Raw genomic sequence first — 14,730 nt, 5'->3', positions numbered from 1 at the left:
AACACTTATATTGAAAATAATTTAAAAAATTCGCAATTTAAAGATACACGTTTTCCAATATCAAAGAAGTCATATTACCAAATGAGAAACTAGTATTTTTTGGTTGGTTAAAGTGATATGGACTCCGATGTAGTTTTGGAGTTTAGTTTTAAGTGTTATATGATTCCTAGTGCCATTTTAAATTTTTGAGGGAGAGCAACCCCCTCAGAGCGTTGTAATGACGCGTATAAGGGCCAAGTTGTAGAGTTGATTTCTACATAAAAATTTTATATAAAACGGTTTTGATGAATTTTAATAATTATCTGAAAGATCCAAATTTTTTTTAATTAATTAGGAATTAAAACTTTTGTAGACGACCCTGTGTATTGTTGCATGTATAATTTATAGTGCTGATGGCTGCGTGATTTAAAAGTGACACTTTATGGGATTTATGTGATTAATATAACAATTTCTGACTTTTTTCCTGATTAAAAAATAAGATAGGCAATGACCTGAATTAATTCGATATAACGACACAATGGGCGACAGATACGCGTTTTTCTTAGAATCCGGAACCAATATTCCTCCCCATGGGTCTCCAAATCTTCATTAATTCATAAATTTGCAAATTCGCCCCGTTCTTGTATTAAACTTAGTGTAAAAATGAGTTTTCTGAGAAAAAAAGACCGTAAAACAAATTTATTCTTGAGAGGTGTCGCCAATGGAAATGCATTTATGACCCGTGGGCTCAAACGAGTCTTTAACGTGTAACCGTCACGGGGGTTGCGATATTGTTTAAAGAGGGGATGAATAGAAAAAGAGGGCAAAACTCAGGAGCGAATTGAAAGTTTCATTCAAGATTGTGACGGCGAAAACTCAGCTACACTCCCGTCGCTTACACCCAGCTACGTAAGTTTCCCTATTTTCCGAACACAGCCAATCAACTGATTAAAGTTATTTTTGCAGAATGCTGGATTACTATTTTTTGTTTTTAATTATCACATTTTCCTCAAATCAAATTATTGTTTCATTTGCTCATAGAGATGTAGACTGGCAGAGACCGGGCTGCCACAAAGTTGGTGAGTAATTATCGAAACTGCCATTGTTTCTTTTTAATTAAATATTTTTTTTCTTTTTTTTTATTTAATTTTTATTTAAGGGCACACGAGAACGGTGAACCCCCGGGATTGTGTTTCGTTCGAAATCACTACAAACGCTTGCAGGGGCTTCTGCGAGAGTTGGGCCATACCGTCTGACCCCCAAAACACTGAAATTAGCCAGCCAGTAACGTCTGTAGGAGAATGCTGCAACATCATGGAAACTGAGCCCATAGAAGTCAGAGTTCTATGCAAAGAGGGCATTCGCAGTTTCATTTTCAAAAGTGCAGTAAAATGCGACTGTTTCCATTGCAAGAAGGACTAATGCAGACCCAGATTCGATGATATCTACCATGTTGGGTTTGCTTGCTATTTTTTGATGATTTCGTTAGGCCTACTATTGCTAGTTTTGGTTATATTAAGAAGGATAATAAAAGAAATTATTTAAGACGTAAATGTTGTGAGAATTTTAAATTTGATGTAGTTGATCATGGACTATGATTTTCTCTGCTTTAAAGCTATATTGTAAATAGAAATATACTGACTGACCAACATACGAATTTATTGTAAATGTTTATCCTTAATAAATAGTTTATATTTGGGTGTATAGATATTCTTGGTTAAAATACCGAATTATCATATTACTTCATAATTTTTCTTGGTTTTCGCATCCACGATCCTCTTTATTAAACATATGAATTTGCCTCAAAAGAGTGATTTATAACCAGTTTTAGGCAAGTTACTGACATAAAAATATGCTCAATTTGATATAAATTACACCACCCAGTAATAATAACATTTAAATCTTGTAATTAGGCAAAATAATGCTTTTTAGTAGAGTATTAAATAAGTAGAGTTGGTGCAAGCTAGAAAGTTTTTGGCAAAAAACCAAATAGCTTTACCGATAGAAGAATCCAGGGCCGCATGCTGCCAACATTACTGGAAGGTACCTGGAACAAGTACAATTGGAAATACTGCCTTAGCCTGCACGGTCACCGCACCTATCACCTATCGAGCCTCAAAGTAATTTGGATGACCTACCACGCCACCTTGAGGTAGCATGGAATGATAGCTCAAGGAGAATATTAACCAATTGTTACAAATTATATTGCGAAGAGTAAATGTTCGCATTGCTGTACGAGGCGATGTTATTCATTATTAACTTTTTATTTAATAAATGTTGTTTTTTTACTGAAACTTGGACCTTTTGATACTACTATGTTATGCAGCGGTATTTTGCTAAAATTGCAAGAGTTAATTATTATTGCTAGATGGTGTATTTAATATGAACCGGAAGTATCAAAAAACACTCATAGTTAAATTATATAGTTTTCTCGGCTCTTTTTGCGTATTTAGTAATAACAGATGTTCCAGGTTTTATTCTTGTGTACATATTCCCATAAAAGGCACACGGCATTAATGGAAACTAATCATTACACATTGAACATTTACCAAGTTACAAAACTACAACAAAACCCAGCAAGACACAGCTGAGTTCAGACACATTTAATACTTCCCAGTCTCAAGTGTCCTCCACCCTTAGATCCACTCTATGGGCAACTTCACAAATAAGAAACCATGTTTATTTTATTCTTACCAAATTTTAACCAAACGTACTTTACCGTTGAACTTAGCTTAAAATAAATGAAAGGTATACAAAAGAGAACCACTTTTATTAATCGGTTTTTCGAAGTTTGTGGCACATGTGTTTCAAACGAAACCCAGTTGAGTAAATAGGAGATTTATTTTCTGCGAGAAATAGGTCAAGTTTGGAATTTTTAACGTTATTATTATTATGTACCTTTAACGTTATAAAAATCGAGCACAAATAGTCACAAATAAATCACAAATAATCGAAACATTTAAGCAAAAAATTAATTTAGAATTGAAAAATTGGTTGATTTGAAATATGAGTAAAAGTACGGTTTCGACCGATTAAATATCTCACATTTTGGAAAAATATCATAGCAAACACATAGGACTAGAAAGGAAGGTGACTTAATGTTTATAGCCCGTAAAAAGTAAATTTTGAAGAATTCCTTAAAAACTATAAATTCGTAATTTTAGTTCGAAAAAATCGCAAGATGTGCCGCTGATATGGTAGTCTTCTAAGCAACTAATGATCAATCCCTATTTTAGGATGTCATCAAATCGGCACATGGACGCGTTGAAAAAAGTGAAACAGTTAAAACTCGCTAAAAATGGATTTCGAAGAATTCCTCAAGAGATATGGATCTACATTGTTATTGAGAAAAGTCGCTAGGTACGTTTATGAAGTGATGTGCTCTTGTTCGGCTAACGATTAGCCTCCATCTCAGAAATGATTAGTGACAGCTCTTTTTAAATAATTAATTTTTATGGGGTTTATATAAACACTCACCATTACCTCTGTATTCACGTATCGCTTTTGAAAATGTCTTAAAATGAAATTTGATCGTTAGTCAATCAAGAGCATATTATTTTCAAATCCTTCTTCAAATGATAAAACAAGTTTTTGAAGAATTTGAGTTGCAGCTTGCTCATTGTCAGGAAGTTAACTGGGCGGAGCCTGAACATTTAATACATTAAATTATAGAGGTTTATATTGTTATTTTTTAAATATGAATAGTTCTATTGTTATTTCTATTTTTTATTTTTCTCGCAAACCGTCCAATTTAGACATGAGTATGTTATATGAAATATGTCTAGAATTTCTTAAAGAACTCAAAACCGTCATAATATATATGTGGTTCCATGAGAGAAAAATATAAATTACATTTATTTACTACGTAAGTAACTCTGTATACTTATTGAGGTCTGTGATGTCAAAAAATTCCCAACTAAAAACAATATATGATGGGTTTCGGCATTCTCATAAAAAATATTTCCTTCAATTTCAAAATAATTTATTCGAAACTTTTAGTCCTCTCTGTATATATTTTCTTAATTTTGTTAATTATTACTCTATTTTACGTATGTTTCGATAATTTTATTGGTTCCTTCGTTTTCGCATATCACTAAAAATTTTAAACTTTCCGATCCATTTAATTAAAAGCCGTTAAAATTAGTGTCTACCTAAATAAATTACTAAGTAACCTTGAGTAAAAACTCGCCATGGGTTTAATGATGAAGATGAAGGGATATTTGAAAAAAGGATTGATCATTCTTCATATTCTTATTTTTAACACTTTAATAAGTAACATTAATTGAACAATAGAGCCTTTTTGTCACTTCGTAATCGTGTTTAAATTCTTCCCATTATGTAACAAATTTGTTCAATTAACGAAATAATTCCGCATTGCCCTGTCCCACCTACCCCATAGCCATCTCATCTATTACGGTACCAAAAGGTATAATTATTAAAGGTATCATCCATCTGTTTTCCTGATTAAAATCCTGCGGGAAAGATGTCATTAGAAAGTTCATATGAAAAACATATTGGGAAAGTAGCTTTCCCAGGCAAATTGGGTCACATAGAACGGTACTTTGTTACCAAAACAAAATGTTAGCAATGCCAGGAAAAAACATCAAAGGCACTAAACAGACATTTTCTTTAGAGAAAAAAATAAAAGCTCGATGCACGTGTAAAAATAGGCATCTTCCTAGCAGAAAAGATATATGTTCACTTTTATTTTTTTATTAGATTTTGCATTCACTCACTGTTCAGTAATACAAAGTAGTTGCAAAAGCCTTAGAATTGCATATTTCATATTTGGAGCATACAACGCATAGAATATAAAAGAAATAATCTTATTACATACTTACACGTAGGAGGAGCATGTAGGGGATAAACCTGAGCTGAGAAGTAGGTAAACTACAACTAATAGTTATTTATTCGCGCAACAAGGGCGGGAACTAAAACTTGAAAAATTGAGACCAGAGGTGTTGGAGTATATTTCATCTCCAGTGGACAATTTATTTTTTGCAATTAACTAGAAGAAGCTACTCGTACATGATTGTACAAGATGTTCCGATAAACGACACGACTTCCGTTCATCACAATTCCAAGACCTGAGTTCGCATTATTTATCATAGGGTTATTATGAGCAAGATCTGGAACTTGTAAATATTATTTATCAACTTATAATAGCAAAGAGGTGTAAATTTTATTGACTGCACTTGGCAGACCCCTTTAGTTGTTGGAAATTAATAAGTTACTAATAATTAAAAGAAAAAGGGTGGGGAATAAAAACAATTTCCGACGTGGATAAAGTATAGTAGTATTGTAGTCGCACATAATACATATTATTCCCTTAATATGAATTTCATCGCCTTCTCCGGTGGGGAGGACAACCCTCAGTATATGCCCATCCAGTAATATACTAGTTTCAATCTAATGTGCTTTATTGATATATTTTTATAAGAAGAATAAAGGATCAATATTGAAGTATTTACATTCAAAAATTTTGAATTGCTGTTGAATTAAGATTTTAAGTAAAACAAAAAATACATATTCTTTATTTTTGAGCTGCTTTGAATAAAAATGTTTATATAATTCACATGAATCCTTAAAAATAACTTTTCTTTTGTTAAAAAAAATACGACAAAATTAAAGATATTGGACTAACCTGTAAACATATGAAGAATCTAAATTGGTGACCTAAAAAACCTGAGCTAACCTAACTTAGCATCCGAATGTTGAACAACCAGATTATTATTTTTTTTGGTCCTTAACATTATTTGAGCGTAGTAAACATGGGTCAAATTTTCCAATGTTAACAACTGAGCCAACCTAGAGTCTAGGATAATAGACATGAAATTCGTTTTTTTTGCCTGCTCCTTACACTTCAAGATTTATTTGAAATGCAGCAAAAAGGGCACTACAATTGGCACTAGCAGGATATCGCCCTGCAGATACAACATACTTGCCGTAGATATTCTTGGTTTTTGCCTACGTTTGGATCATAATAGGACCACCCGATTGAATAAATGGGTATAAAACAAAAACCGAAAATTTCGAGATTTTCCATACGAGATATTGTATTTTATAAATCGTTTTGGCGTACATAAGCGAAACTTTTTTCATTCATTAAACTCTCCCCACGGGTTTAGAGATCAAAAACAATAATTATTGCGCTTTATCCTTTATTCCTCTAAAAGCATGAAAAAGCAATTACTTGAGCAATAAATTCACCCTCATAGCAATTATTTCTGTTTCAGATATTTGATCTATATTTAAGTGCCGGCATTAGAAATAACATGCACCAAATTCCTACTTATGTTAGTACTAAGGTCATTCTAACAAAAATCATATAGCAACCCACAATTTCAAGCAGGAGAAAATTTATTAATTCACTTGTTTATTAAGTATCTCATAAACACTTACTAATGTTAAAGCATAGATTATTCATGATTCTAGAATATGCATGAACAGGCAAACGATTCTGTTTACCTATTTTCCTTGATAAAACATTAGGCGTACCAAAGAGTTTATGGAATAACGTTTCAGGCTCTACTTTGCTTATGCTCACTATGCAATTAAATTTTAATAATTAGCTCAAACGAGCCCTTTAACCCCAAAAAGAAAGAAACTAATTTTTATTTCACAGCATTTATTTCCTTCCCCGTCACACAATCTTAAGCTCAGATTTACCCATACAGATAATTTTAATAATATTCTTCGGGACCTCGAATGATTCTCTTGAAACCACCTTCTGAACCAGATTGTGATCTTTGTGATCTGTATCTTTGCCCCTCGCAACTGGTATCTAAGGATGAGCATTGTTGGCACTTGCAGTCGGCCGCTTCATAATACTCGTATCTGAGGGATATTGTAAATTCTTAATAAGATAGAGCTGGTAAAGCATAGTCAAACCTTGAGGCCGACGGGAGAGCTCCTTCCTCACAATTTCTCAAAATCACGAATGCTTTATTCCTCCCATAATGCACACAAACTGGATGGACGGACTTCTTGTATGGGAATCGGAAATCGGCTATCTGGAATGAGAAGTAGCACTTTGGTGCACGATTCAATAAAACTGAAGAGGTAATAAAATATAAAGTTAGACAAAAATGGAGTAGTGTAAAATAAGGTATTGATTTGAAATGTTGCACGTTGATGAACGGAGTTCCGTTAGCTTGAAGTGTGAAAATAATAATTCTTCTTGTCGTGGATGGAGACCTGTGTTTCAGTTTTTTTTTACTGTAATTTAAATATTCATTAGTAGTATTTACTTTCATATCAAAAATTAATTATTAATACTGAAGTCCTTCTTTGGTCCCTGTTTTTACAATAATTTGGTTATTTGTTGCAAATTAAGCATCAGTTTGTTTTTACTTTAAATTTTTCCTTACTTTGGTTTTTTGCCTTTTACTCAATAGCGCTAAATAGTTGCATTATTTTTTATATTCTTGCGCCTAATTTCTCATTTGTTACCTGAAACTCTTCTCCTTCTTTATTTTGATTATTTATCCTTTTCGTTTTTGATATTAAAGTTGCGCCTATTTTTTAACTTAACACCTTCACGTACTAGTGCCTTGATGACGTCATCAAAATTTACAAGTATGTTAACTTTAACAAAAATTTTAATGAAATACAGAAAAAAGGTATTTAGTTTTTACCTCATTTGAATCACATCGGCCCCAACAAGCCATTACGCTCAAGACATCCCAGCACTCTTTCCCATTCTTGTCAATTTGGGACACCCTGTAATTGTATAGTCGTTTGTGACATTTTAAAGTGGAATTTTCATGGAAGTCTTCGAATGACGCAGCCTCAATGATCTTCTGGGTGCTGACGATTGACGAAATGTAGAGGAAGAAGAATAAGAGTTGGAAAAACATTCCTGGAGCAGTAATATAATCTCGTAAACACAGGAGAACAATAAATATGTATTAGATATGACGCAATCAATTTTTTAATTTTTATTTCCTTAATTTTTCCTTATCATTTAAGAAAAGACTCATAATCGTGTAAAGGATAAAGAATTTGTGAAATTGGTTCAAAATCGTTTGGTTACAATTAAATTTTGAGTAATGATAGATCATCAATCAATAATGTCAGTTTTCCCAATAGGCGGATTAGAAGGCGAGAACGAATCCAGTGGCCAGTAAGACTGCCCTAACTTAGTTCATTCGATTTTTCTTTTGGGTACATCTTCAGAATGAAGTTTACTTTACGAAGCCAAATTAAATTGAAAATTTTAAAGAAAGAATTCGTTCTAAAATATGTATAACTTGATGTTACTTTAGAACTCCAAATATTGGGAAATTATTTCTTATGGTTAAAAAACAGAAAGGGGAGTATTATTTATCCGGGAACTGTATGTAAGTGTAATATAAATTTATACATAGAGCTTTAAAATTAATGAAAATGAACGTCCTTTAAATATTTTTCTAGTCAAGATGGGCTTAGATGTGCTCCAGTGAAAATTGCTTTCAGTGCACAAATGCTTTTTAAATTGAATAGAACCCTGTAATATGTTATAATACCCACTTTCTTTATTGCCTTATAAATTATCCAGTAAACTTTTAATAAACAATAATTTATTATTACCCGAAATATAATTTTAAAAAAATTATTTTTTAAACTGAAACTATACATTCATTCAAAACATCATCAATATAACAGAGCAATCTTTTTCCAGTTGTTGTTAAAGGCTGTTGAGAACATAATTTGATTATTCTCATACTTGTAAAAATTGAAAGATAATTTGAGTGTAAAAAATTCTAACCTATATCATAATAAACTAATTGTTTAAACAAACGAAGGACTAAAATCGCAAGGAGATACGTCCGGAGAGTATATGGGTCATAAAGACCATCTCAAATTTAATCCTCAACCATAGTCAAGCATGGGCGTGTTTTTTTACAACATATCAGATAGACCTTATTTTGTGCGTAGAAATTTTTCAATAACTACAACTATGGTTAATGAAATCAAATACAAGCTTTTGGAGGCATTAAAATCTTAATTTGGTTTATTGCCCACACCCTCTCATACCTGCAAACTTCACGTTACACGACATTTACACTCAGAATTATACATTTACTACTTACTTGTTGAACACTCTGTGAGGCACAAGAACCAGGATTACCTGTTGAATGTACAGGGGAAGGTTGCTTGGAAAATGAGCCAATATGCTATTACAAAAAGTTGATATTCAATTTTGCGCCCCTCTTTCTCAGGGGACGTGTGACGTGCCCCAGGAGATGCGCCGCTAACAGGAAGGCCTACACGATAGGTCGAAGAAATGCAGAAAAATTCGTTGTTTGTGTTGGTAGCATATACATGAAAATGATTATATTAATAAAAATAATAATACAAGAGTATCACGGACTATTTAACATGTTCCTTAAACCCTGATGGTTTTTTCTTTTGGGATCGCTCCACCGTAGACTCAATAGAAAGACCATTTACTATCAGTGTTACATCTAGTAGACAACAGGTGCGAAGTATCAAAGAAGTTTTCCTGATGAGCATTCTAGCGCTATTCCTCTCTGGTCACAACTTACAACATAATAAATCCCGATTTACGTTAATTAATGTAATTTTTATGAAATCAGTAATTTATATAAATAAGTAGAATTTCAATTACTAACGTGATGTAATGAGTAAACAAACCTCTTGAGAAGTTAGACTGCACAAATACTTTCTTTAGCAACATAAAAGTCTATTATTGTATATCTGCATTGTCTTCATTGTGGTCGTCGATGTCCATGGGTTGGGGATTCGGGTTGGGAACGGGGTTGTTGGGTGGTACTTGGGCGGGTTGCGCGTCAGGAGGCAGGGCTGGATTAAGGTTGGCGTTCAGCTGTTGAAGTATGTTAAACTGTTGCATATTAATATTAACAACAGCGGCATTGTTTTCCTAAAATTCAATAGAAGAAATTGATTAGCAGATATTTAGCCCATAAATTAAAAAAAAATCTTAATAACAATGCTCCTTCACTTAAAGGTAATTAACCATTAAGTGCAAGCGTCAAAGACTTAAAGGTATTTAATCCACACCATCGTATCATACGTAATACTTTTAATTTCCTTTTCTTAGATATATTGTAAAATTTACAGTAACTGAAAAGAAAAGTTTGCGAAACAATTTAAAATTAAAACTTCTTGTAGGTATTTTAATAGCGAATCGGTTGCGGATTAATGCTTAAGGAATCTTTACTTTAAGTTTTTGGATCAGTCTTTGATTTTTCCGAAACAACATTTTGTAACACTCTTTATAAATTTGATTTAGGGTGGTGTATTGTTGGGAAAGGAGGGGGGGGCAAGAGGGGAATAGGTAGAAAGCAGAGGAGGGAGGGGAGTGAGGAGAAAGGAGAGGGGAGAGGAGAGAGGGGACGGAGATGGGGCAGTTAAACAGGGTTAATTTTTAAATAACATTCATACAGGGTGTAGGGATTTTTGTTTACTTATATCGAATCATTCCTTTATGAGAAAATAGTATAAACCAGTTCGTTGGAATGATAGAGTTTTTGGATATTCTTAAACAACACATTTTCGTAGAGTTATAATGTTTTTGAAAATTTCAATAATATTTAGACTCATTGACATTGAACTAAATCGATTTGTGTTAAGATTTATATTTTTAGTTGAGTTTGAGGTTGGCTTAGTTTTACCTAAAATCTTTTGAAATCTAAAGCAGATTTCAATCCTTTACCCTGATTATATTGGAAAACTACTACTGCAATCCCGATCACTCGTATTCTCGTTGCAGCTCCAACCAGAAAACCTACCTGTGAATTGTTATTATTGCTGTTGACAATACCCGCCATATTTCGCTGATTTTCAAGCGCAATCATTTTTTGCCGTTTCTCCTCCATCAATCGATCTCTGTGCTTATGAATGTAATCTTGAACATTAGGAAGACCATCTATGACGCATGCCGATAGTGCAGATCTATAAATATTCATGTCTGTGGCCTCATACCATTCGTTGGTTTTCTCATCAAAGCACTCAACATGGTAAATTGTCGTCACACCTACAATAAACATGTCTTCGTCTAATCTTAAATATGCTTGAAAGATTATATTTGCAGGTTGAAAACCACCTTCAAATTTTAATCTGGCACCTCCCTTTAACGCGCCTCTCGTGTCTCCTTAAATATTTATCAACCCTTGGAGTAGCTTCAGTGAAATATCCGATTAATTGAGAAAATTTAATTTTTAATGAATTGAAGTGTAATAAGGTGCTTTTAACCTCAAGGCTCATGTAGAGAAAGTCTGATAATAAAGTAGCATAATCGAAGGTTAAGAAACTCACCATTAAAGCCTCCAATGGCAAAAATCATGTCGTCAATAACTTCAATTGCAAAATTACTTCTGGGATTATACATGTCAGGAATGCCTGTCCAAACATTGTTTTGAGGGTTGTACTTTTCCCCGCTACACATTCTGAATGTTCTTCACATTAGCCAATAATAGAGCATTCTACCACGTACTAACCTGGATATACCATTAAATCCCCCAATAACATACACTTGATCGTGGTAGGCTATACACGACACCCCCGATCTTCTAGATCGCATGGGAGCTATTAGTGACCACTGGTTCAGTTCTGGGTCATAAACTTCTGCTGAGTGCATGCACTCTTGCCCATTGAATCCTCCAGTAATATAAATTTTCCCTAATATTTTAGCTGTGGTTAGAAATTCGAGTAAAATAAAATAAAAATTTGTACCATCCAGAGTACAAGCGCTGGCATCAGACCTCTGCATGTTCATGGGTGCGATCAAGGTCCATTGGTTGGTTTTATAGTCGTATTTCTCAGCTGTATTTTGTCTGTGATGCCCATCGTACCCGCCCATGGCGTAAATTTGGTTGTCCAAAACCGCGGTACTCACATAGCACCTCCTGGCGTGCATGGGCGCAATTTCTCTCCAGGTCTTCAGAACAGCATCGAAACATCTACATGAATTGAAGTAGTCCATTCCTCGAGAATAAAAAATATATTTTCTACAATTTCAGAAGCCTTTGGAATCATTACCATCAAATCCACCAATGACGTAAATGTTGAATCCGACCACAGCAGTGCCATGGTATGCTCTTGGCCCGGTAGGATCGACTTCCTCTACTTTGACCCATCTATCGGCCCTAGTATCATACGTTTCGATAAAATTGGTAGGAGAACCACCACTCCAGCCCCCGATGGCGAATAAAATTTCATGGGGAACTCGGGGCCTGGCGATTTCCGGAGTTACCACTTCACCATCCCTGGGAGACCAAATTAGTAAGAATTTGGAGCCGCTTAGTAAGTTACTAGAAGCCGGATTGGTCTGCTGTAGTAAACCCTCCGAATGCCAGTTCGATTCTCTACCTGTGACTGATCATTTCTAAGTCATACAAGAACTTCAAGGTGTCAATGATCATCGGCCTGCTGGCCTCGCAGCCTGTCACATATGGATGGTCTTTAACTTTCTCCAAGAAAAACTGGGTGTCTAATAGCCCCAAGCGAATACACTTCATTAGATCTACAATGTGGCCTTTCCTCTCTTCAGTAGAAAAATCGATCCACCTTTAATTAACGCAACAGTGTTGGGTATGAATCCTGAAGCAAGAACCTACCTCAAAATCATTTCCCAAACAGTCTCTTCACTTTTAACATTCAGATCGTCGGCATTAATAATTTCTTGCAACTCCCTCAATGAGAGGGAAAGTATTTCATTACTTTGTGCGGCTATTTGGCCAAAGTTCTTCATGATATATGTCCAGCAAATAACAGCCAGATCTCGGCAAAAGTGGGATCGAGCAAAAGTCAAAATGCTTATGCTGTTCGCAGGTTTTAAGATGGTTTCTAGGTATTTGCAGCATAACTCCAACGCACCCAAGATGCTCAGATAATCCGCAGCTATGAGAATCGAGTAAACGTTGTCATCATCTAGATTTAATTTTCTCAAATATACGTAGACCAACAAAGTCCGTAACATATCCGACGAAACTCCTGGCAAATGCACCTGGTTCTTTTCCTTGTTATGTAAAGTAGTGGTGAAAAGGGCTCTACAAGAAACGCCTCATGAATCCGTTATTGTATTATTTGGGATAAATACCTAAAGTAGGCACTGCAAGCACACAATATAGCTCTATGGACTGGAATTTCAGATCCATCATCAAGTACAATCGTTGCGTCACATAACTGGTTGTTTTCCTTTAATTCGAAAAGGGCTTGCATAGCCTGAATACTCATGCATCGTCCAGATCCTAATTCCATGGGCTTACCAACGGTGAGATTCGCTTCTCCCATTTCATTTTCACGGGCCAGATTGTAGTAAATTTTAGCAACAGAAAAAAAACACAAAAAATTTAGTCAAAGTGTAGATGATTACCAGAAAAGTGAGGGTGAGATGTCAAGTGTTAGTCAAGTGATGAATGGACATAAAGGTATTCTGGTTCTATTCAGGTAGATGTAGGTTCGTACGGAAAATTCTAAATGTTGAAAATTTTGTATCAAATTTTTAGATTGACAATTAAACTAAAAACAATTTCTAAATGTACTGTATCCGCGACAAGATAGTTCACCAGGCGGATCTTGGAAATTTTAAGATATACAGATTTAGTTGAATGGGAGAAAAGTTGGACAATTGAAGGTCTAAGAAAATGGCATTTACAAATCGCCGAAACATTTTTTAGTTTTTCAAATATTTTGGAAAAATTTGATTTTTTAATGTCGCATATTATTTTTTTCTGACGGTAATATTGGACCCAGACCTAAATCAATAACATTTCTCCACAGCAAATTGTAATGCCCTTGAACATAGTGTCTTTAGTTTTTTAATCCAACATTTTGTTTTTGCGAAACCATCACCAACTTAATTTTTTTTTAATACGGTTCGAATATTCTAACATTAGATTCTGGAAGCCCTTTTTATTCCGAATTTAAAGATGTATAACACTTCATGATTTAATTGCTTTTTAGCCTTTTTTTCGGCCGTAATCAATAAAATTCTTATTTAGGATTTCTTTCTATACATAGTTTTTATTTTTAATTATTAGTAATAGAAGACATAAAAATTAAAAAAAGGTAACAACACACGGATATTAACAAAATAAATAAATTCAGAGCATATGTGTGAAAAAAATTTCATTACTTTCCAAGTACAAATAACGCCTTCTAACTGTCGATTCTAACAACCTTGCCAACATTTATGGAGTAATATTCGCAACTAATCCTCTCAGTTTTTGTCCTATTAATAATCAATGAAAATAAAAACTATATACCGGTCCGTAATAGGAATTTTTTTGATTAAAACCACAAAAAGACTAAAACGCAATTAAACCATAAGACATTATACACCGTTGAATTCTGAATAAAAAAGGCTTTCAGCGTCTGTGCTTAGAATATTCGGACCGTGTTTAAAAATATTAAGTTGAAAGAGGTTTTGTAAAGACAAAACGTCGGATTAAAAAACTAGGAACATCAGATTTAAGGGCATTAAACGTTGCTGCAAAAAAATGCCATCGACTTTGGTTTAGGTTCAATGTTAACAACAGAAAATAAGAATATGTAAAATAGAAAAATCATGTCTTTTAAAAATATCTTAAAACCCAAATTATGTTAAATTCTCATATAATTCAAGTGGTTCGTGTATATACACACGAACTGGTGATACGTACTTACAACGTGTACAGGGGGCACACGATGATCGAACAGTAAACGTGTTAATCATAAAACAAGAGGGGAAACATAAAACAAAAAATAAAGCAAAATACCTGTATTATAAGTAAACCTTGTCCT

At 34.0% G+C, this 14,730-nt stretch overlaps 3 protein-coding genes across 3 annotated transcripts; 1 reads left to right on the top strand and 2 right to left on the bottom strand.

Annotated features, from left to right (window-relative positions):
* The first annotated feature begins 552 nt into the window (after positions 1-552).
* Gpa2 (Glycoprotein hormone alpha 2) lies at positions 553-1,677 on the top strand. Its single transcript, XM_066289135.1, has 3 exons — positions 553-888; positions 946-1,058; positions 1,139-1,677. Exons 2-3 carry the CDS (start codon positions 947-949, stop codon positions 1,399-1,401), a joined length of 375 nt encoding a protein of 124 aa, XP_066145232.1. The 5' UTR covers positions 553-888; position 946; the 3' UTR covers positions 1,402-1,677.
* Positions 1,678-6,605: 4,928 nt separating this feature from the next.
* Positions 6,606-9,192, bottom strand: Gpb5 (Glycoprotein hormone beta 5). The gene is made up of 4 exons (XM_066289433.1): positions 9,054-9,192; positions 7,617-7,840; positions 6,871-6,992; positions 6,606-6,816 (listed from the first exon to the last, which is right to left on the bottom strand). Exons 2-4 carry the CDS (start codon positions 7,836-7,838, stop codon positions 6,663-6,665), a joined length of 498 nt encoding a protein of 165 aa, XP_066145530.1. The 5' UTR covers positions 7,839-7,840; positions 9,054-9,192; the 3' UTR covers positions 6,606-6,662.
* Positions 9,193-9,656: 464 nt separating this feature from the next.
* Positions 9,657-13,454, bottom strand: klhl10 (kelch-like protein 10). The gene is made up of 9 exons (XM_066289432.1): positions 13,046-13,454; positions 12,564-12,995; positions 12,316-12,513; positions 11,986-12,212; positions 11,680-11,931; positions 11,445-11,625; positions 11,263-11,393; positions 10,737-10,981; positions 9,657-9,865 (listed from the first exon to the last, which is right to left on the bottom strand). The coding sequence occupies exons 1-9, from the start codon at positions 13,237-13,239 to the stop codon at positions 9,671-9,673; spliced, it is 2,055 nt and encodes a 684-aa protein (XP_066145529.1). The 5' UTR covers positions 13,240-13,454; the 3' UTR covers positions 9,657-9,670.
* Positions 13,455-14,730: the final 1,276 nt, after the last annotated feature.

Source organism: Euwallacea fornicatus, chromosome 13, assembly GCF_040115645.1.
Source record: "Euwallacea fornicatus isolate EFF26 chromosome 13, ASM4011564v1, whole genome shotgun sequence".
In the NCBI taxonomy this organism is placed as follows: Eukaryota; Metazoa; Arthropoda; class Insecta; order Coleoptera; family Curculionidae; genus Euwallacea; species Euwallacea fornicatus.
Note: the sequence above shows the minus strand (reverse complement) of the source record. Positions and strands in the feature narration are given on the sequence as shown.